General features: G+C 40.5%; 2 protein-coding genes across 12 annotated transcripts in view; one reads left to right on the plus strand and one right to left on the minus strand.

The window, feature by feature from the left end:
- Positions 1–2,653: 2,653 nt before the first annotated feature.
- Positions 2,654–6,192, plus strand: LOC117609974 (uncharacterized). Of its 4 annotated transcripts, XM_034336782.2 has the most exons (5): positions 2,654–3,104; positions 3,501–3,623; positions 3,693–3,963; positions 4,113–4,356; positions 4,417–6,192. In XM_034336782.2, the coding sequence occupies exons 1-5, from the start codon at positions 2,942–2,944 to the stop codon at positions 5,716–5,718; spliced, it is 2,103 nt and encodes a 700-aa protein (XP_034192673.2). In that variant the 5' UTR covers positions 2,654–2,941; the 3' UTR covers positions 5,719–6,192. The 4 variants fall into 4 exon arrangements, with proteins under 4 accessions (XP_034192673.2, XP_034192672.2, XP_034192677.2 ...); XM_034336781.2 differs by having other exon boundaries at positions 2,655–3,104; positions 3,501–3,963; XM_034336786.2 differs by lacking the exon at positions 2,654–3,104 and having other exon boundaries at positions 3,504–3,623; positions 3,693–3,967.
- Snap25 (Synaptosomal-associated protein 25kDa) overlaps positions 6,168–20,882 on the minus strand; it is a 28,835-nt gene continuing 14,120 nt past the window's right edge. For 3 of the 8 annotated variants that reach the window (XM_034336817.2, XM_034336816.2, XM_034336818.2), the window contains exons 4-7: positions 18,655–18,703; positions 14,379–14,496; positions 13,852–14,125; positions 6,168–11,310 (exon numbers count right to left, since the gene is read on the minus strand). In XM_034336817.2, coding sequence (XP_034192708.1) covers positions 11,248–11,310; positions 13,852–14,125; positions 14,379–14,496; positions 18,655–18,703 — 504 coding nt within the window. In that variant the 3' untranslated portion in view covers positions 6,168–11,247. The other 5 variants (XM_034336821.2, XM_034336824.2, XM_034336819.2 and 2 more) reach the window with 5 other exon arrangements.

The raw sequence follows: 20,882 nt of genomic DNA on the forward strand, positions 1-20,882 counted from the left end.
AGATCATTTTCAGAAAGCACCTACATGAAGCTAGCCGGAAGCAATAATAAAATATGATTATTTTTAATTGTTCTCAGTGTATTTCGTTTGGAAATCGTTTGTGATTTACAAATATATTATTTTCATTGTTTGTGTATGAATAATTTCTTAATTATTTACAAGTTTGTTTTGTAATAAATAACTGTACTGTGCATGCGCTACAGATCCGGTCGTATCCATCACTACCTCGAACAAATAAGTTCCATGATTTGTTCGTTTTTCGTTCTTATATTTCGCTAGATCCGGTCAAACCCATCACTATTCCGAACAAGTGAGTTTCACGATTTGTTCGTTTTTCGTTCTTATATTTCGCTACTTGCTTCGGGGTTCCTGAGAACCCCAAAATCATGTTCTGGGTGCCCGAGGACCCCAAAACTGTATTCTGGGATCCTGAGGACCCCAAAACTGTGTTCTGGGTTCCCGAAGACCCCAAAACTGTATTCTGGGATCCTAAGGACCCCAAAACTGTATTCTGGGATCCTGAGGACCCCAAAATCGTATTCTGGGTTCCTGAAGACCCCAAAACTGTATCCTGGGATCCTAAGGACCCCAAAACTGTATCTTGGGTTCCCGAAGACCCCAAAACTGTATCTTGGGTTCCCGAAGACCCCAAAACTGTATCTTGGGTTCCCGAAGACCCCAAAACTGTATCTTGGGATCCTGAAGACCCCAAAATGGTATCCTGGGATCCTAAGGACCCCAAAACTGTATCTTGGGTTCCTGAAGACCCCGAAATGGTATCCCGGGATCCTAAGGACCCCTAAATGGTATCCTGAGTTCCTGAGAACCCCGGGATGGTAACGGGGGTCCTTGGCACCCCAGATACCATATTGTCGATGTGTAAAAACAGTCGACGGTGCTTTGGGGTCTCGGAAACCCCAGGTACCGTAATGTCGGTATGCAAAGAGAGTCATTGATGCTTGGGGTCTCCGAAACCCCGCATAATGTCAGGACCGTATGAAGAGGGTACAACCAGTATAGGTTTTTTCCAGAGTTTATTTAATTTACCTCATTTATTTTTTTTTGCTTATTAAATCAGCTCATCAAAGCGGATAACATTTATGATTATATTCCACTCCTGGGTCCCCGCCGAGGACCCCATTTATTTTACTTTTTCCAGTTATTTATATAATTTTATCCCTCATTATAGGCCAAGGCCATCTCAGGAACCCATACATCCCTGCATTCCTTCCATCGCAGCATTCCTTACATCCCTGCAATCCTTGCATTCCTGCAACCCTTAAATACCTATTTTTTTTTTTTTTTTTTTTAACGTGGTGGAAATCTTCAGAAAGACACCTTCAGCTCCCCTGGGGAGGGGCTGGAGGTAGTGTGGGATTTTTACCCACTAAAACCACCACGGTGGCCGGCTGTAGGGAGGGTCCTTTGACCCGCTGCCATGTGCCAAACTCCGCCGACATCGGGGGCCACATCCGATGCCGGCACTCCTCGAGCCGCCTGCAGTGGAGACCGTGGCCCCAGCCCCGGAATTCCTTTACATCCCTCGTTTCGTTACATCTCTGCATCCCGTACATCCCTGCATTCTTTTCATCTCTACATTCCTTTCATCCCGGCATTCTTTTCATCTCTACATTCCTTTCACCCCTTCATTCTTTTCATCCCTATATTCTTTTCATCCCTACATTCCTTATATCTCTTGATCTCTTAAAATCCTACATTCTTATGATCCCTACATTCTTCTCATCCCTACATTCCTCCATTCTTCTCATCCCTACATTCCTTACATCTCTCCATCCCTTATAATAAATATATTATAAAGAGTGCTTCGAGTAAAGACTGCCTCGCGAAAATTTCAAAAAACAGCGCCCCCTAGCGGCAAAAATTGGAACTAAAATTTCGATGTCGAATCAGCGCCCTCTGGTTTCGAAAAAAGGAACTAAACCTTGCCGAAATTTTGGCCCTCTGGCGGCAAAAATGTGAACTAAAATTTCGATGTCGAATCAGCGCTCTCTGGTGGCGAAAAAAAGAACTAAATTTCAACTCAATTTCAGGAAGGTACTGGGATGTATGGAATGCAGGAATATAAATGATACAAGGATGTAAAGGATACAGGCATGTAAGGGATGCAGGGATGTATGGGGTGTTGGGATATAAAGAAGGCAGGAATGTGAGGAATGCAGAGATGTAAGGGTTGTAGAGATGTGAGGAATGCAGAGATGTAAGGGATAAAGGGATTTAAGGAATGTAGGGATATAAGGGATGAAGCGATGTAGGGAATATAGGGATGAAAGGAATGTAGGGATGAAGCGAATGTAGGGCTGAAGAGAATGTAGGGATGGAAAGAATGTAGGGACGAAAAGAATGCTGGGATATAAGGGATGAAGAGATGTAAGGAATGTCAGGGTGTAAGGGATAAAGATACGTAAGGAATGCAGTGATATAAGGGTACAGACGGAAGGGTGCAGACGCCCTAGCACGAAATTAGGTCGATATACAGAAAGCGCCACCTATGCACTTTGGGTCCCTGACACCCTGGATGATATGTCGGTATGCCGAGTTATCGGTGCTTCGGGGTCCCTGACACCCCAAGATGATATCACGTCGGTATGCAGAGAACGCCACCGGTGCATCCCTAACGCTAACTGACAATGAGTAATGGGGTATAGTTTTTGATATCAAAGCAATCTGTTATTACCATAAAAGTGCGTTAGACTGTTGCAGAACGAAGTATTTCTGATTTTTATACTGCTGATCCGGGGTATTTCTCCCCAAAATGTATACTAGGATAAAGCAGATGGCGTTCGTTCTCAGGGCACAAATTCACGACCCTTTGAGAACAAAGGCATGTCCAGTCTTCTACTATCTGTAGTCACTGGTTACAGCTCGAAAGATCGGAGTTGGAGGGCCTGGTGACAATCATCCATCATAAAGAGCACAATACATGGGCCTAGTAAATGGCGTTTATAATTGGAGCTCTGTGAAAGCATTATACTTTATCGTCCTCTCTATGAACCTAGCTGGAATAGTCGCTCTTGTACTCGCCATTCTGTGGGCCATTAGGTTTGAAAGAGGCTTTGGTGACTACTTGAACCTCCTCAGTCCCGGTTAGTCTAGGTTAAACCATGACTTAAGAAGCTTTCAGACTAAATAAATAACTGGGAAGAGGGTTTAGGTCCGTATAAATAATCTTTCAGGAAGGCTATTTCCCTTCTTCCTGCTGCTATATACTTGTCCAATCCTTCATTATTTATCTAGCCTGAACGATCCTTTATGCGATCCAAGTTATATTTCATGCGGCTTACACTGACAATGATCACAAAGAATATTAACAAGGGGAAGGCACGGGTATTATGTTATAAATGTATTTTCAATTTCATCTCCATCTCCACACGATGGAGTTCTAAAAACGACTTCCATACCCGTGCCTTCCCCTTGTAAGATTCAGTTAGAGATACATGTAGATTGTATGTATGGGTTAACAAGCAGATCACGACGAGCAGGTGACGGTCACGTCTGGACAACGGTGATCATCTCAGCCGCGATATTCTGCTCTCCCGCTTACTACCTGGGCGTGAAATCATGGCTCTACTTGAAGTTAGAACCCACCAGAAGCGATCTCGAAGGTCAGTCCACCGTGGACAATACCATGGAGCCGCAGGAGGTGAATCGGCTTCTGTTCTTCCACGTTGTAGCCTGTCTGTTGTCCGGATTCCTGGTGGCTATCTTGAACGCAACCTACTTGCTCCTACTGAGCGGTTTTCATCAGAAGAGCCGCGACGGATTGATTGAGGCGATAGAGAAATATGGCACCGATGTTGCAGTTAAAGCACGAGTGGACGCTGTTCAGAATGAACTCGAATGCTGTGGAGATAACAGCTACGAGGATTGGTTCCGCGTGCCCTGGCTTAAAATGGCGATGGAAGGACCCGAGGAGGAGGAGAAAGGTCCTCGACTGGAAGAGCAGTGGGTATAATCGAACCAATTGTCGTTTAATCTCATTTCAACGCGTAGGATTCATGGAAAATAGCGAAATCCTGAATGGGACTCAAGTCCTTGGCATACTGTACCAGGACTTCGAGTCACAAGAATTTCAAATATTGTTAACGTTATAGGCCAGAGCCAGAGAACAGAGAAGAAGAATCACCGATACCTGCGGACGTACCTTTTTCATGCTGCTCAAACGACATTCCAAAACCCTGTGTTCATCATGACATCTTAAACCCGAGCGCAGTATATGATTATAACCCAAAGCAATTGACCATTACTACTCTTGGTTGTCGATCAAAGATCATCAACCGAGGTGAAATCATCAGAACATTCTTGGCCAGATATCTGGCTCTTTTATCCGTGTATCAGGTATGCGTAAAAGGAATGGATTAAAAATTAAAATGTGTTTGACTGTTACTTTGTTTTCAGATGGTATTATCTATCATGTCCCGTTTGCTACAAACTGCCCATAGTAATGAATTCTATATAGGACCTCAGAAGAGCCGTTATTATGTATGGATATTCCATAAACCTGAAGATTTATCTCAAACAAAGGACAGTTTAATATCAAGAAAAAAAAGCGAGCCTTTACGAAAACGACGTTCGAATCAGAGACTACCCTCTTCATCTTCGTCTTCGGAAAGCTTGGAAGCAGAAGAATCAGAGATTCCTATAAAACGTTACAGAAACAGGGCGAATAGTATGAAACTATTGAGGAAGATTCGTTCGAAAATCTCCTCTGTTAAATCCAAGAGTGTTCCTCTGATAAAGCGTTCAGTTTTATTCTCCAAGAAAAGAAGAAAAGAGAGGTATCAATCAGAAGAGGAGGAAGATGAAGAGACGAACCAGGAAGAGAACAGACTCCTTGCTAAGAATTTAACAAAATCTGAAGTTATCGTTAAGCAAAATAGCCGTCACACTGGCTCTCCATCAGCCAACTCCGTTTCCATAGATCTACCACCTCCGCCTCCGCCTCCGCCATTTGTGGCCCTTAATTTGGAGGTAGAAAAAGATAGAATTACCTCATCTAAACCTTCTCGAACAGGCATGAATATTAACAGTCCATTGAGCAGAAGTATTATTAAGAACCAGAACTCTGGTAGGCGCGTTAAAGTGCTAGAGAAATTTGGTAAAATCTGGGAACATAGTCATCGAGGTACACAGCGCAGGGAGAGTGGAGGAGCCGATGATTCGAACGATAGTAGAAGTTCAAGATCAAATTGTTCGAGGACTCATCCAAAATTGAGTTCAACAGACGTTTACAATAGATTCCGTGGAACTCTTCAGCACACTTTGGCCAGACGAGAAGCCATCCACAATCGAAGGCACTACCCCCAAAATTTGGACATCAGAAAAAGTAACCTTCTGGCGAAGTTGAGATGCAACAACGTTCCACCTTGTTATCGTCTTCTGGCGAATGTCGAGGTTCAAAAGAGGGTCTTACAGACGTATCCAACGCCTCCACCTCCTCCTCCAATACTATCCGATACTTGTACTAAGCCAGACTTACCGATGACACGTAGAACAAAGACACTGAAACGACGACAATGCAGTATTTGCAATCGTCCTGTTCAGCAAACCTCAGACTCTTCCAGCGAGTCTCTGATGGATCATGGCACTCGAGCATTTTCCACTGGATGTTCAAAAGGAACGATTTGCGAGCCAGAGGAGGAAGAGAAGCATTTAAGAGAGTATTATATGAAATCGTCGATACCTCCTCAACATCGATGACTAGGTTCTAATCATTTGTAAAAAGGCTTATAGACATATCCTGCTCCTGCAAAATATATATATACGTCTGTATCAGTAAAGATTTTTATTAAATATAAAGAGAAAGGAAGTTGGCTGTGATGCAAATGGATTAACAAAGATCAGATGTAAAAATGTACATATATAGAGAAAATAATACCTGTTGAAGTGGACATCAACGACGCAATCGTACAATACTTGATGGTTTTATTTGCCGAGAAGTAAAATACACAGGCATTTGTTATAATAATGGTACTGCCGAAGAATACTTCTTACGTCTTTGTAATACATCTAGCGACAATACATCGGTACTAAAAAGAGAGAAGCTTATTTTTTTTTCATCAAATTTTTTTTCTGTTTACCAAATACTTTACAATGTTCACATACTATCTGTCTCTCCCTCTCTATGTGTGTCTCTCCCCTTGTACATCTTTGATTTTTTTTTTTTTTTTTTTTCATCATCAAGCTTTAAATATTACCCTAAAATCCTCCTGACTCGTCGCAATTCTTTTTTACTTCATTTGTCAAACTATATATTAGATAGCAATCGAGACGAGCTTCGAGAAGAAAGCCATCATCGTTTTGCCATCGTTTATCACGACACCTTGCACTTTTGCACGGTGGTCCCAATTGTGTTCAATCATCATACTTATTGCGTTAGTTCGATACACAGTACGCTACGCAATACTCATCAGGGGATAATCAAAAGTTGAATTACAACTTGAACTCGAGAGAAATCGCACGTTACAACCCCCCCCAACTCTACCGTCAAGAAAATTATCAACGCGTTGAATAATGAATTTTAATAAAAGAATACAGGTCTCTTACGTACGATCTATCTCGAGCGATTTTTTTTTCTTCTTAAGTTCCCCTTAAAAAAACCATCTATCAACCATACGGCCTAATTTCATCTGTTATATCACACGCTCATTTTCATTCACACCGTGGACTCCTTAACACCATCTCCACTCTGCTAATTTCATCTAATCGGTCTCTATCTAACGCGTGTCTATCTACAATATATCTGGCGTGTGTTTCTATACAATTCATCGTCTGTTGTTCGTTTCTGCGAATAGGTATTTAAAAGTGCGCGTGTACAACACAGATCAAATAGATTTTTGATATGAGTTAATTGTATAATAACTCGTCTCAGATACGAGGTATTCGATCTTGTAAAATAAGTACACGATGTAGAATCTTCGATATAGGCTGGTGATTAATAGTAAACGACGAATAGTAACAATACGATATTGCTCGATCCCGTGTCGTGTATTAATATTTATACATAGAATATAATAATAATTATTATTCATAATTATAACGTTATCCGCTCTGCGAATATAAAGTAACGTTTCTTTCCTTGCACCCGACTCGTTCTCTCTCTATCTCTCTCTCTCTCTCTCTCTTTCATTGTTTCATCTAAAGATCTATATTTATTTTATTAAGAAAAAGGCTCACCGCGCTCGTTCTTTTATATATGCATGTACATGTCTATGTTATATTTATATATTTATAATCGTCTGTATATCTTTTCCCTCTCAGCGTAAACAATTACGATAGGCCTAACACATCTTTTTTTTTTAATAACAATCATCATGTCAGTATAACACGTCTCTCCCTCCCTCATTGCTCTTTTTCTCTCTCATTCATTCGTTTTCTCGAGACATTCTCTCATTTTCTCTGTAAGATCCTCTTAGTACGTTCGACCGGCGAAGCATCCAAGGGTTTTCTGCAAGCTACGGTACGCCCTTTCGCGGTCCCTTTGCCATCGTTTATGGCAATTCGACCTCCAATTCTGAGCTTTCCGTTTACGCCTCGATCATAATTAACACAATCAAAGGCAAGTTAACTCGTCGTTCGATCAATTCTCAATACGTGCTAACATATTTATCGAGAAATCTTTAGTATTACTAGATTTACATTAAGAAGAAACCATATCGAGACAAGTCCGCTCGTGTTTATTTTATTACACGTACAGAAGGAAAATTGAATTTTAACTACAATTACTTACACTTGTAAGAACTATAAAGGTATAACGAACGAGGTGTCCGTACACCATAAAGACCCCTGATGTTTTTTTTTTTACTAGCAATTGTATTCTAAACTTTTCTATCCAAGTAAGCGAAGATCGAATATAAAAGTATTGCTATAATAATACATGTATAATCGACTGACAGTTGAAGGGTTAAAGAATAACGATTATTCGACGTATGAGCGATAACGTACCAGCGTGAACGGAAAGTCAGGTACTGAGCGCTACGTGCGCAACTCAAATTTTTATATACCTGCGCCAAGCAGGAGTGGGGGGTACCGCCGCGCAAGCGAAGTAATGCCGAGCTGGGCCTTCCCCCACCACTACTCCTTCTCCAAGGTATACATAAGAGTGCAGTGCTGCACTTTTGGGACCTGTTGCATTCCTGGTGCAACGAGCATCTCAATAGGTCTTTCGTAGACCCGCAGAGATGCTTCTGACTTGTATGAAGTGGGCCTTAACGATGATCATTATGTGTTTTTAAGTAATAGTGATAATTTTGCCACAGCATTCGCTATCGCTTGGCCAAATTATATCTGTTGCAAGTATCACGATTAAAATTCAGAAAAAAATTGTGTACCGGAAAAATATATTAAATACACACGTGTTTGCTCGTCTATGTGATCTAGATAAGAAAATCTGTAATTTTGTAATTTTCTTTCTCATTTTCTCTCGTTCTCTTCCACCCCTCTCTCAATCTATCTGGGTGCTAATTTTGATGCTAACGGGGAGTCAACGTCAGCACTCTTTCTTTCTCTCTCTCTCTCTCTCGGCGTTCTCTTAAGGCTAAAGAGGTAAGTGTAAAGACGCGAATACTGTTAAGGCTGACAGCTGCTTCGAGAAACATCCCTTTTGTCTGCGGTGTTGAATCCAGTCTACTGTAATCACGTTATAGTCCTCCTTTTTTCATCCGTAAATCGGTTTATAAAGAAATGCTCGCTACCGGTCAATAGCCATATTGTAATCAGTTGATCTTCCTTTAAAATAATGTAAAAAGTTACATAAAATATTAGATTTTCCAAGTAGCTAAATCTTGGAAGTAGGTATACAACGTGAATACTGATAGACATCGAAACAGGAAACCGAAACGGGAATCCCTCAAACGGATTATTCGTTCGTACAATACAAAGTAGAGGTACTTCGCTTTGTGTAAATACAATATAATGTACAATCTTCGTTTACTCCCTCAAATCATTTTCTTACTCAGCTCACTCGCTCTTTCTCTCTCTATCTTTCATTCGTTTTTCGTTTAATTTGGAGTTAAACCTTACTGTGACCCCCGTCACCAGAGCGCGGGGGGCGCGAAAAACATAATCGATCTACGTTCTACGGTGAGTCGAGAGACAAAACGATGAAAAAAATTCTATCTAGACATTAAACACCCTCATTCTCTCCCTTTCTCTCTCAATCTCTTATATAATTATCTCACGACGACGTCCTCTTCGTTGCTTCGATTTCTTAAAATCAATCTTCTTCCTCGTCTCCGTCTCCTTCCCTCTTCCACCTTTCCCTTCATTGCTCTTTATTATTCTCTTCCATACATACTACGATCCCTTCCGGTTTTCTTCGACGTGTAGAACGTGCGGTGTACGCGTGAAAATAAACGGTAACTCGATTTTTTTATCCGAGTAGATCTTCAACTGCACAGCCCTCGATCCGGTCTAATAATCTCAAGACTTTTCCTCCTCTTACGATCTACTCTCCAGCTTATGAAATTCACGCACGAGCTTTGTCTCTACCCTACCTAGATTTTTTATTCTACTACTGTACACTGATATATCTTGGTCGTAACGCTAATCGTGATAACAAATTACGTGGATACTTAGTTCACCTACTGGGGACTCGCTGTGCGTATATATCGTTCACGTGTGCACTCCCACACGCTGTGCGATCTACGCTACCCTTTCTCTGTGTTCCTTGTGTTGAACTGTTACTGTGTTACTGTGAGTGTGTGTATGTACAATACAGGACTGGACCAATAATGGCAACGATAAGAAATTTGATAATTAAAGAAAGAAATAGACTGGTATGAATAAACATTTTTCACAATGAAATTCAACGTTCCATTATTCTGTCCAACCACTGTACAAGTTTATTTCCATCGTGGGCGAGAGAATGTGTAGATGTAACGATCGGAAAGATTACAGCGTGTGTGTGTGCTACCCGTAGACAACTGACGTTGTCTCCTTTCATTTTCTGTAATATGCTTCTTTCGTCGATAATCTGCGGTTAATCTTTAACCCTTAAACAGGCGCACACTTTTAACCCTTTGTCCGAACGATACAGATTTAATTAACGTAAGAGGAAACGAGGTAAATGAATTTTTGAAAAATCAAATTCCTCCCAAAAAGGTTAAAAGTGTAAGCGCTATCGCGATAGAGGAAGAACTTGGATAAACGTGCAATCGAAACGAGATATTCTTTACATTTTTAATCACATCTCTTTAAATCTTTTTAATACGTTCCGTGCGACGTGGATGGTTATACGCATTTATTAATGGCACAATTTTAATTAACATTAATACATTGTTTTTCTTTTAGAAAATTCTACCAAGGTAATTGAATATCGTTCTGACGATAATAAATTAATATCTGTGCTCTTTTTCATTCATTTTCTTCATTTATGTGATCTAAATCTACCAAGAGAAATTGCCCCTTTAAGGATTAAAGACGGTGTTCGATAATATACGTTCGTGGAAATTCGTCGAAGAACCACCCAAGAAAGTGGATGGGAAAAATGAAACGAACGCGAACGAAAGAAGCTGTATGGTATCGTGGTGTATCGAGATAACTTGGCTTCTCTTTTGGATGGTGTTAAACGGAAAAACGCACAAGCAATGTATTATTCAAATAGAATTTACTTCTGACGTTCCTCGAAAACAAAAGGCACAAGCATAAAGTGGTACATTTGATCGATCATTTAGAATCTAGCGTGCTTTCTCAATATCGAGCAACAATCTAATTCGACTAACCGCGAATAAACTATTCAACAATTCGATCGTCAAGATCTCAACGTATAATTTTATCGGACAAGATTCGTCGATCTCCCTAACACTCGTTAAAAATCAAAATAACAAATCAAAAGGGAAACCAAAGATCGAAACGGGGACGGAACTGAATGTACGGTAAAAAAATCTTTCTATCCGTATCAATGAATCGTCTAATTTATGATAAACTCGTCTCTGCTAGAAATATACTACGTAATTCGATGTATATAAATTAAATCGTATTTCGAACTTAAAACAATAACAAAGTAAAATATTCCGTAAAGTATAATGAGCACGAGTAAGTAAATTGAGAGTAATCGAGTGTGTCTGTTGTAAGTGTCGGTACTGATTTTATTCTAGACACTTGGCTGTTGTTATTGTTATTGTTACTGTTGTTACTGTTACTGTAGGTAGTGATAGTGATGGTGAATAATAGTGATGGTTGTATTGGTGCTGTTGGTGGCCGACGGGGTGCAGGTGGTCGAGAGTGGCCTTACTTGAGTAGCTGATGGGCTCGCTCGTTGGCCACCTTTATCCTCGTCTCGTTCGATTCGCCCTGCGTGCCAAAAAAACAAACAAACGAAAGATCGTAACCCAAAACTCAGGCGTGTGTAATCAAAAATCATGTTATTGTCGGCCTGTCGCGTTAACTTTCGTTATTCTGCGCTTTTTCATCGTCTAATCGTTCGTCCTCGTCGTTAACCAGTTAATTAGACAATCTGGTTTCTTTCAATCGAAGGCAGACCCCCTACCACTCGCCTGACACGATCGGGAGGCGTGGCCGAACTGCCGACGCGAGCCGAACCGTGCCGAGGGCGAAGAAGGCGTGGTCCAACTACCGAATCTTATAAAAGGTAGCAACAACGAAGACGACGAAACTGACGACCCTGTAGGGTTTCATCCGACAAATAAGATTCTAAATGGTTATAGATGTTACTGGTGTATATGTGTGTGTGTGTGTGTGTGTGTTACGTATAGACGAGTACAGTTAGAATGAAAAGCTAGTGTACACCAGCTAATCGATACTAGGTCATTATCTTCCCTTCTAACGATGAATCACAAAGATATTAGGGTTCAAAGAGTGTTTGATTGCCTTTAAATTCCAACTGTACATCGTATAAAATAATCGTGAAACGTGGCGCAGAGATCATCAAACTGAACCGATGATAACCAAAAATGACGCGATTACACATAAGGGTTATACAACAGCACAGATTAATTTTCAACGACGTTATAATTAAGAAGACACTAAGAAAGAACGTTGCTAAAATCGTAACACGAGTCGATGTGATTAACCGGAAGGTTCGGCGATAATCGTTGTAGCGCAAACAGGTGGATCGAGTTGGAGACACGAGAGTTGGGTTGACGGTTTGACGGTGTCCGACCGACGACGAGAAGGCAGAAGAAGGGGTCGTGGGCATGTGAGCGTACAATATTTGGAGCTGATATATATATATACGTGTACATATATATATATTTTTGTTTTGTTTGACTATTTAGGGCTCGGAGGAGACGGGTACGTGGGCAGAGAGACGCATTTTACTTGAGCAGGGCGTGCGCACGCTGATTCGCCACGGCTATCCTCGTTTCGTTCGACTCGCCCTGCGGATTTATCATAGTTTGGATTTTGGTCACAGGTGGCATAAGAATGTGAATATCTTAACGAAAGGCAAGAGTAGAAACAGAGAAAAAGAAAATACAACAAAGAGTGTAAAAGACAGAAAAACAGGGAGGGCTAATAAAGCGTGTTAGGTGGCGGCGGAGGGATAGTTCCATCTTTCTCGTTGGTCAGCTAGGCAGCTCTCTTTCCTCTTGTCCATTCGTCATAGAGGAACATAGAAGACAGTGATAGTGAGCAAAAGAGGAATGACGTGGGGTTGTGCCAGGAAGAAGGGAGTACAGTTAAACCTGCCTTTCTCGAAATCATCCCTTCCTAATTTTTCACTTCTCCATACACTCATGAGTACGTAGAGAGGTCATGCTCTATTTTTATGGTGGAACCCCTTATGGCGCGGGGTCCGTACCGAAGAGGCATTTATTAAAAATCAAATCAAATGAAATTCTTGATTCAGACAAGTCTTACTGTACATAAGGGATGGCTAGTCGTGCGGTGCACGTGCGTACTCATGCCAAAGTGAAAACGAAACGATCGTCCATTCTCTACCCATACGCAAATTCATAGTTCTTGATCGCTATCATTATCATCGATCTAACATCCGACGATCGTTTCGTTCTCGCAAATAGAATTTCCGTGCCAATACAAAAATAATGTATGTATACAGAGAAGTACAGAGAAGATAGAAATGTGCTCTCTCTCCTTCGGAGAGATAATCCCATCTTAAAAGTGTTTCAAGTCTATGGAACTAAGGGAGGGAGAATGCTACGATAAGGAACGGTAGTCGTACAACACGTTGCCCATCGTCGACGGCCAGAAATATTGTAATCAATCATCTCAGGAACCACGACTCGTGTGCTTTAGGAGATAAACTGGATAATTACTTTTCAAGGAACATCGACACGGAATTTGCGAAGATTTCAGGTAGGAATCGCCCGAGGGAACGACGGAATGTACATGTAAGAAAGCGAAAGCGACGACGAACGTGTTGTGCATCGCTTTGGGCGCGTGCATCGTGAGTCAACAAATCCACGCATGCTCCGTGGAGAGAAAAAATATAGCGGAGCTAATTTTACGGATCGAAATGATCATTTTCAACGGCTCTTTCGAGAAACCCATAGCTTGCCCTTTCCGTAGCTACTCGAAATTCACAGATCTTATATACATATATATCGACAAGGCTCGCGATGGACCGCTTGCGAGAAAGGATGGGGTTACACGCGCGACACCTTACGGCCATCACAGGAAAGGTCCAATCTAAATGATTTCCAAATTTATCTTACCTTCCCTTAGTAAGGGATGATATCAGTATCCCTCTCGAACCGAGAAAAATTCATGAAATCTTTGAAAACCGCCGCGTTAAGTGTCACAGGAGATGGAAATGTTACAGGAGATGGATAGAGCAAGCTTTGGATATATCCGCAACTGAACGACATCTCCGAGGTTATTTGCGACCGGTCGTCTCTGTATACGTTTCCTCACCTTGCGATTGATCCTGTCGATCTGCCGATTTTGATTCTCCAGCTCGCTGCCCATGTCGATCGCCATGTTTCTCAGATTACCGATCATCGTGTTCACCTGTCCCATGTTCTCCTCCATCTCATTTTCACGGGCATCGTTTGTGATCTTGGCGATGTAGCCGCCCTGAGGGCCGAGTCCGTTGCGATCGTCCATCACCCGTTGAGGCTGGTTGTTCACCACCTTACCGTCATCGTTGCCCTTCCAGGTTCCCTCGTCCTCCTTGAAGCTGGCACTCCTGTGGAAACGCAGACGTTCGTTAGCCAGATCGTACCGTACACGAATGATTTGATTAAAAACACCAAAGCGGAGGTCATAGACTTGTGAAGTATATTTTGTAACGGTGTGCTGATAACCTATTTAATTATGTTAGCATATGGCGGATAGATTAAAGAGAAATATTAATGTCGGCGATAGAGTGTGTCTGTAAAACAAAGGGTTCAGTTTTAGATAATAGGTAAAAAGGTTAAAGCGATCAGGGACAGTCCTACTTGTTGCATGGAAGAACGCAGAGACCGCAGCACTTTTCCATTCCAGTCAGATTTTTCTCGGCCTCGCGCATGTCGGCGTTGATCTGGTCCATACCCTCCTCGATTCTGTCCAGTTGTTCTGTTTCATCGTACGAGAAGATAACGTTAATACAATTCCACATAATTCCCTGGTTGTTACGTCCCGAAAGAGAACAGACAGTCGGATCGAAAATAAAATCCACGAATTACTTGTACTTTTCTACGTCGTTCAGTGTACTCAAAATAAGAACAGAAAAAAGAACTTTACCTTTGCACTTACTGGGGAGGGTGAAAAGAAAATAAATACTGTCCGATTCTCTTTCGAGATAATTGTATACTTTGCTTTGAAAAAATTGTAAGGGTTCACAGGGCCGCGTCTAGAGCTTTTTCAATCCCTGGGCATACCAATGAAAATCGAGGTTCTTCTTATATGTATATATTTTTTAATTGAATTTAGAAATTGACAAACACCTCTATACGGACCCTAAGGGTACTTTTCTATTTTGCCCAGGGGTAAACGCGACCCTGCTTCGTCATTTTCAAGATCATCCAAGAAGAGAGACAAAACTAATTCTATATTAATTTTATATTGCTCTCTTAAATAATAATATATTTCAGAAAATCATCTCCGTTCTGTGATCTTATATGACGAACATCGGGGCTTTATACTCTACAAGGATCTGTCGAGAGAAACACAATTTTACTTCAATCAATCTCTCGATTAGTTCCCTTAAGAAATAATTCTTATATTATATTGTTATACGATAGAAACGATTTCTCTCGACGATCGATCCTCCGAGGTGTAAAAAAAAAAAAAGAAACGAGTGCAACGAAAGTGCAACAGCTAAGCAAATAAAGTCTCCCTACTAAGGGCTCCTAAGATCGGGTGAGTAGCTCTGTATGTACTGGGGTGTACGGTGGAGAGTCTAAGGGTACTGGGTACGAATTGAATCAAGTATAATATATATATATATATTTACGTTGAGTAACGCGCTGATGCAAAAATGTGCCGGGTCAACATAATACACAGTAGATTGGTACTTTGACTTACACCGTGTGCCGGAAGTAACGGAGGGAGGCGTTTAAACGTGGTGCGCGCGTGTCGTGCGACCCGATACATCTGTATTCTCTTGTTTTCTCTGTTTTTGTATACTTGTATTTGTTTCTTGTTTAGTATATTTCACTCTCTGTTTGGTTTTCTTTTTCTTTTTTGCTCGACTATCATTCTTTTCTATTTCTTTTTGTTCGTTCGCCTTCGTGAGATTAACGTTCACGGTAGGAAGCGGAGTAAGAGTTGGAGGAAGAAGCTGACGGAGAACGATAGGACGCATCAGAGAAGAAATATAGAATCGATAGAAAGAAAGCTGTTTAGAGAGAAAAAGAAAGAAGCAGAGGAGAATAGAAACGAAGGGTGGGTGAAAGGGAAGAATATTGCAGAGCGAATAATCTGATCGCTTGAAACACAAGAGCGAAGAAAATTTTCAAGCTCCAAGGTCTGGAACGGTGAATGCAACAGGGAGAGAGAATGGTACAAAATGGTCAGTAACGAAGTAACAAAGGGTGGAATAAAATAAAGATGATTATCGAACGTAAACGATCTGAATGCTGAAGGGGAGGAGTGAAGATATGTCGGTATAGAACGAAGTCTTTCTCGGTGCTTTGGGTTAGTATTACACCTGTCTGACTCGAAACTAAAAAACGATGTACACAAGGTATTGCAAACAGTGTCTGGACGATATTACACGCAATTAGTGTCGTGTGCGGTCGTATATATCTATGTTGAACGTACAAATATTATACGGGGTGTGGCTGGAGGGCTGGTACAATCGGACGAGGGAGTAATTCCTCGTGGAAAAATGAATGAAAAATATAAAACAAAGTTTTCCATTTCGTATAAAACGATTTGTTTTCAAATCGAACTTCTTTTCTTAAAATAATTAAAATTTTCAATTTTTTAATTTCTCTCTATAAATAACTTAATTTCATCATTTTTATTCATTTCGCACAACGAATTAATACAAAGTCCCAGTGTACCACTGTTTACAGACACATCCTGTATAGATACAGGGTGAAGAACATATGGAGAATATAATATATAATATAAAAATACATAATAGTCGTCGGTCGTTGCTTTTGTGTCGGTCAAGACCAGATATATATATATAAGAATCTTTGTAATAGACGTTTTACGTAAAGTTTAATGTTTGTATGTCTAGATTTTGAAATGGCTTACCGCCTTGCTCGTCCAGCATTACGAGGGTTTTCATCCCGACCTCGTGGCTCTAAACAGGCAACCGACCAATCAGCGGCGTGTTAAACGTGAAGGAACAGGAAGCACCGTCGATACGCTCCCTCGCTTCGATCCAGAAACATTTATCATTTTCACTTTTATTTCAAACGAGCGGCTATTTCTTCTTCGTTTTTATTTGGAAACGCGTTAATCCACCGGATAATCGGAGAGTTAGCTTGTCTAACGATAATAGAGGTAAATCTACGGGTTAAGAAACTTGATCAAAGCTACAGGGTAGTCGAATTTTCCAAAGTATTGGAAGATGAGCGAGGGGCGCGTACGACGATATTTTTATCCTGATTAGTTTTTTTTTTTTTTAATCTACGGCGGGTCAGGCTCTGCTGGAGGACCAGGATAATCTTTGTTGACGTGAGCGAGAAAGAAGAAGAGTTGGATTTACCAACTGAGAAGCGACAGATTTTGGGAACGATAGATTTTAGAAGAAGACACAGAGATGAAAATTTCCGGATACAGTGAGATCTATCTATGGTACTGCCTTTTTTCATTAAGTTCTTGGATCATTTTGATTATTTAGATCTGCTAGGTAAAGATTCTTCGTCCTTCTGACACGCAATTTTCGACGAGCTGAAGCTTACAGACAGATTTCACTGTGATTCGTTCGATTTCTTTAAAAACTCAATCGTGTAACTTGTAACAGAGAGGAAAAGAATCTGATGAAAATTCTCGTAACAATCGGAAATGGTTAAACGAATCAGGAATCTAATGAGATTAAGATGGTCGCTGATCGGAGGTTGGTAAATCCAACGCTTCTTGGATCGAAGAACGCATGAGGATCGGGGGATAATTAATTAGCATGTCGATCTGTGAAATTACCAAGAACAAAAGATTAGGCAGTTAAAAATACAGCATTACTAACGGCGACACGTGGTTATTACGTTCCACGTGTATCGTTATTTATTATGGGATTATTTATGGCTCAAAGAGTCTCGTCTGCTGAACGAATGAGGGAATGAACGGATGATGGGAGATCGATGGATCAATCGATGAGTCGAATCGAATCGAGCCCGAGTCGGGTCAGATGATAATATTATGCGAGAAGTCGAATGGTTAAATAGGAATAGACAAAAGGCAGAAGCAGATTAAAGGAAGAAATAAAGACACGCTTCGTTTCCAGTGTAGGCACTCAGAGTACCGTGGCGCTGTAAGATTACAGAATTAGAAGGTTGTTTTTAGCTAAAGGACAGAAAAAAGAGATCAGAACCAGAGTTACACGCGTGTTCGTTTCTTAATCTTTCGAATTTATAGAAATATATATATACATATAGCGTCGTATATGTAGACGTGGTGTTAATTAGTTATTACTATCAGTTGTTAATTGACCGATCTCGCGAAGCGAAACGAAGCAAATACAACGCGAGAAAAAACACAAACGCTATTTCATTTTTTTTACTTTTCGTTCACTGAAATTATTTATCACGGTTTGGAACACGTTCCGTGCTAGCTGAAATATCATTTTTAATGATTTTCATCATTATAATCACCGTGGACTATTAGCGACTTGTTAGACACGAAACGTGCTCCCACGTTAACCCCTGACTAACGGACTTCCGGGTCCATTTATACCCAGTCAGTACACTAGTTAATTTACACTGAGATTATCATTATTTCGATAAACTACTTTTAAATATTACCAATTCCAGATAAGAAAAGAATTATATTTAATGGATCAAAAATATGCGTTAGATATTTTTACGAACCTAGGTCAAAATGGACCCGAAGCCCACTATTAATGGGTTAAAAAAAAAAAGACGCGTATTCCCGAAAAATGACCACATTGAACGTGATGGTAATATGTCTGTTTGCTTGATATTTTTCGTCACTTTGCTCTTGCCTTTCTTTTTTTTCTCATTCACATTTTTAATTCATTTCTTTAGAAAAGAATCTTCGAAATTCGTTTCTTTGATTTGTTGATTGTTGGTTTTGCATATTGCTGAGGGAACTGCTTACCGCCTTGATGGTCTAACATCGTCAGAGTGTTCGCTGCGACCTCCTCGCTCTACGACAGGGTCGAAGGGCCCACACGTTAACGGAAATGAAAGATCGTTCAGTGATGCGCGTGAACAACTGCGAAATTAAGTCAGAGACAAACAAGCAGACCACCCGTGCACGCCTTGCCACAAAAATCTCATCGTTGACCTTTTTAGAAGACGAATGAAATTGGAATTGAAATTCCATTAATAATTCGTCCATTTTTTAAAAGCTCGAACATTCAGAATAGAAATTTGAATTTTGTTCGTGTGACAAAACGTGCCGGGTTGTAATCAAAATAAAAACTCCATATTAATCTACGAAAGAAACGAATTCTGTTCAAGGTGTCCGTTCGTCGAAACTAATAACGTTCGTTTAATCAAAACAGAAGTTAGAAACTTTCGCAAAAGATACAGCGAACGAACACCTTGAGCAGTATGAATAAATCAGAAGAAAAGACACGTTAAAAAAAAAAAATCGACGAAAAGATAAAGGAGAAAAGATGACGCGGACGAAAAGAATAATGAGAAAGATGACGATGAAAATCGTAGCTCTAGAGCGAAACAAAAACTGGAGCGAGTCGCTAGGCTAAAATATTACAATGTTTCAACACGTCCACACGGCGACATCGACGTAACGTCTGCTTGCACCATGCGCATCGCCATTGGCTAAAGTGATATGACTTCGCAAATAACGATACCGAATATTTCCACAGCATCAGGGGAGGCGAGAACGTAGCCAGGTTCTCGCATTTCAGGGTGAAAACTCGTTATAACGTGTGTACAGTCGCGTGCAACGATGGCTTTCGTTGGTACAGAGGAGTGGGATTAGAGACGGAGTCTTCCCCCACTCTTCTGCCTCAATGACGCTTCGCCCTGCCCATTAGTACGCAAGGCGAGTGGTGGGAGACCACCTCCCTCCACACCTAGAGGCGTGGCTAGTAGGCAGGGCCTTTCTCCGCTATCCGGGCTTGGAAAAGAAAGGGAGCCATCATTGCGCGCAATTGTAAACCGGGACGAACAAAGAAAAAGAACTAACTAAGATTAGCGACCTGTAATTATTCTACTCTGGGCCGCTTAACTTTCTCTCTCGTCGTTGTTTTCTCTGTCAAAAACAAAAAGCACTACTTTCTGACTCGAATGGTATTCAACTAATCGCACTATCGCATGTACGTAGACGACGGTGTTAATTAATTTGCAAGATAACAAGCGGAGGGCGATAATACCTACTTGGTAAGACGACGGTCGACAAATAAGTACGTTCGATGCAGAAGGATTGTAAATCAAGGTAGAGACAGAGAAATATATATGTATGTACATACATACAGAAATGTGTCGAGTATCTATAGAAGGTGTCTCAAAAAAGACGTACACCATGAAAATTGAGGATTCTTTGTGAGAGAAAGGAAATCGAAAGGTTCTCTGTTGAATTACAGACTATTTAAGCAATACTAATATAATATAGGAAACTGAATAAATCAGATCAAAGTTTAGCATAGTGGGCGGCGTTGACCAGAATTAAAGGAGGCGTTGGCCTAATCTAAAAGGGGCATCGACCTAATATAAGAAGCAGGGTTAAACTACTAGTATTATTAATACAATAAAGTTTTCATCAAAATTTCTAACACTCTATAAAACAGTAACAGACTTTTCGACTTCCTTTTAACACCCAAAACGTACAGTTCCCACGATGTACACTTTTCTAGATACATTCTGTATATGTATATACATATATGCATATGTACATAGGGATACGAAAGTTACGATAGAGAGAAAGAATAAAAAGAAACAAACTTCTACCGCTAAAGACGTTTACGAGTTATCAGGTATCTGATTAAAGTAGTCACACTAATTTATACAGGTTTATATGCGTACACACACGTGACTGTTCCCACATATGAATACGTATATAAACGCTATCTATCTATATAATAATAATAATAATAATAACAATAATAAAATGTATATATTCGTATACGGATAGATATATACATGTATAATAAATATGTACGTAATACACGTTGACTGAAAGCGACACAGCTAAAAGCTTCGTGTGTTTGGCTACCAAATAACAAACAAAATTTCAAAAAAAAAAAAAAAATGGAGTACACAATCCAAGGAAGAACGCGTGTAATTGTGAGAAGTAAGAAAGATAGAGACTGACAAAATATACAGACGTATGCGTCTAATCGAGATGCATACATATAC

Source organism: Osmia lignaria, chromosome 12 (assembly GCF_051020975.1).
Source record: "Osmia lignaria lignaria isolate PbOS001 chromosome 12, iyOsmLign1, whole genome shotgun sequence".
Taxonomy (NCBI): domain Eukaryota; kingdom Metazoa; phylum Arthropoda; class Insecta; order Hymenoptera; family Megachilidae; genus Osmia; species Osmia lignaria.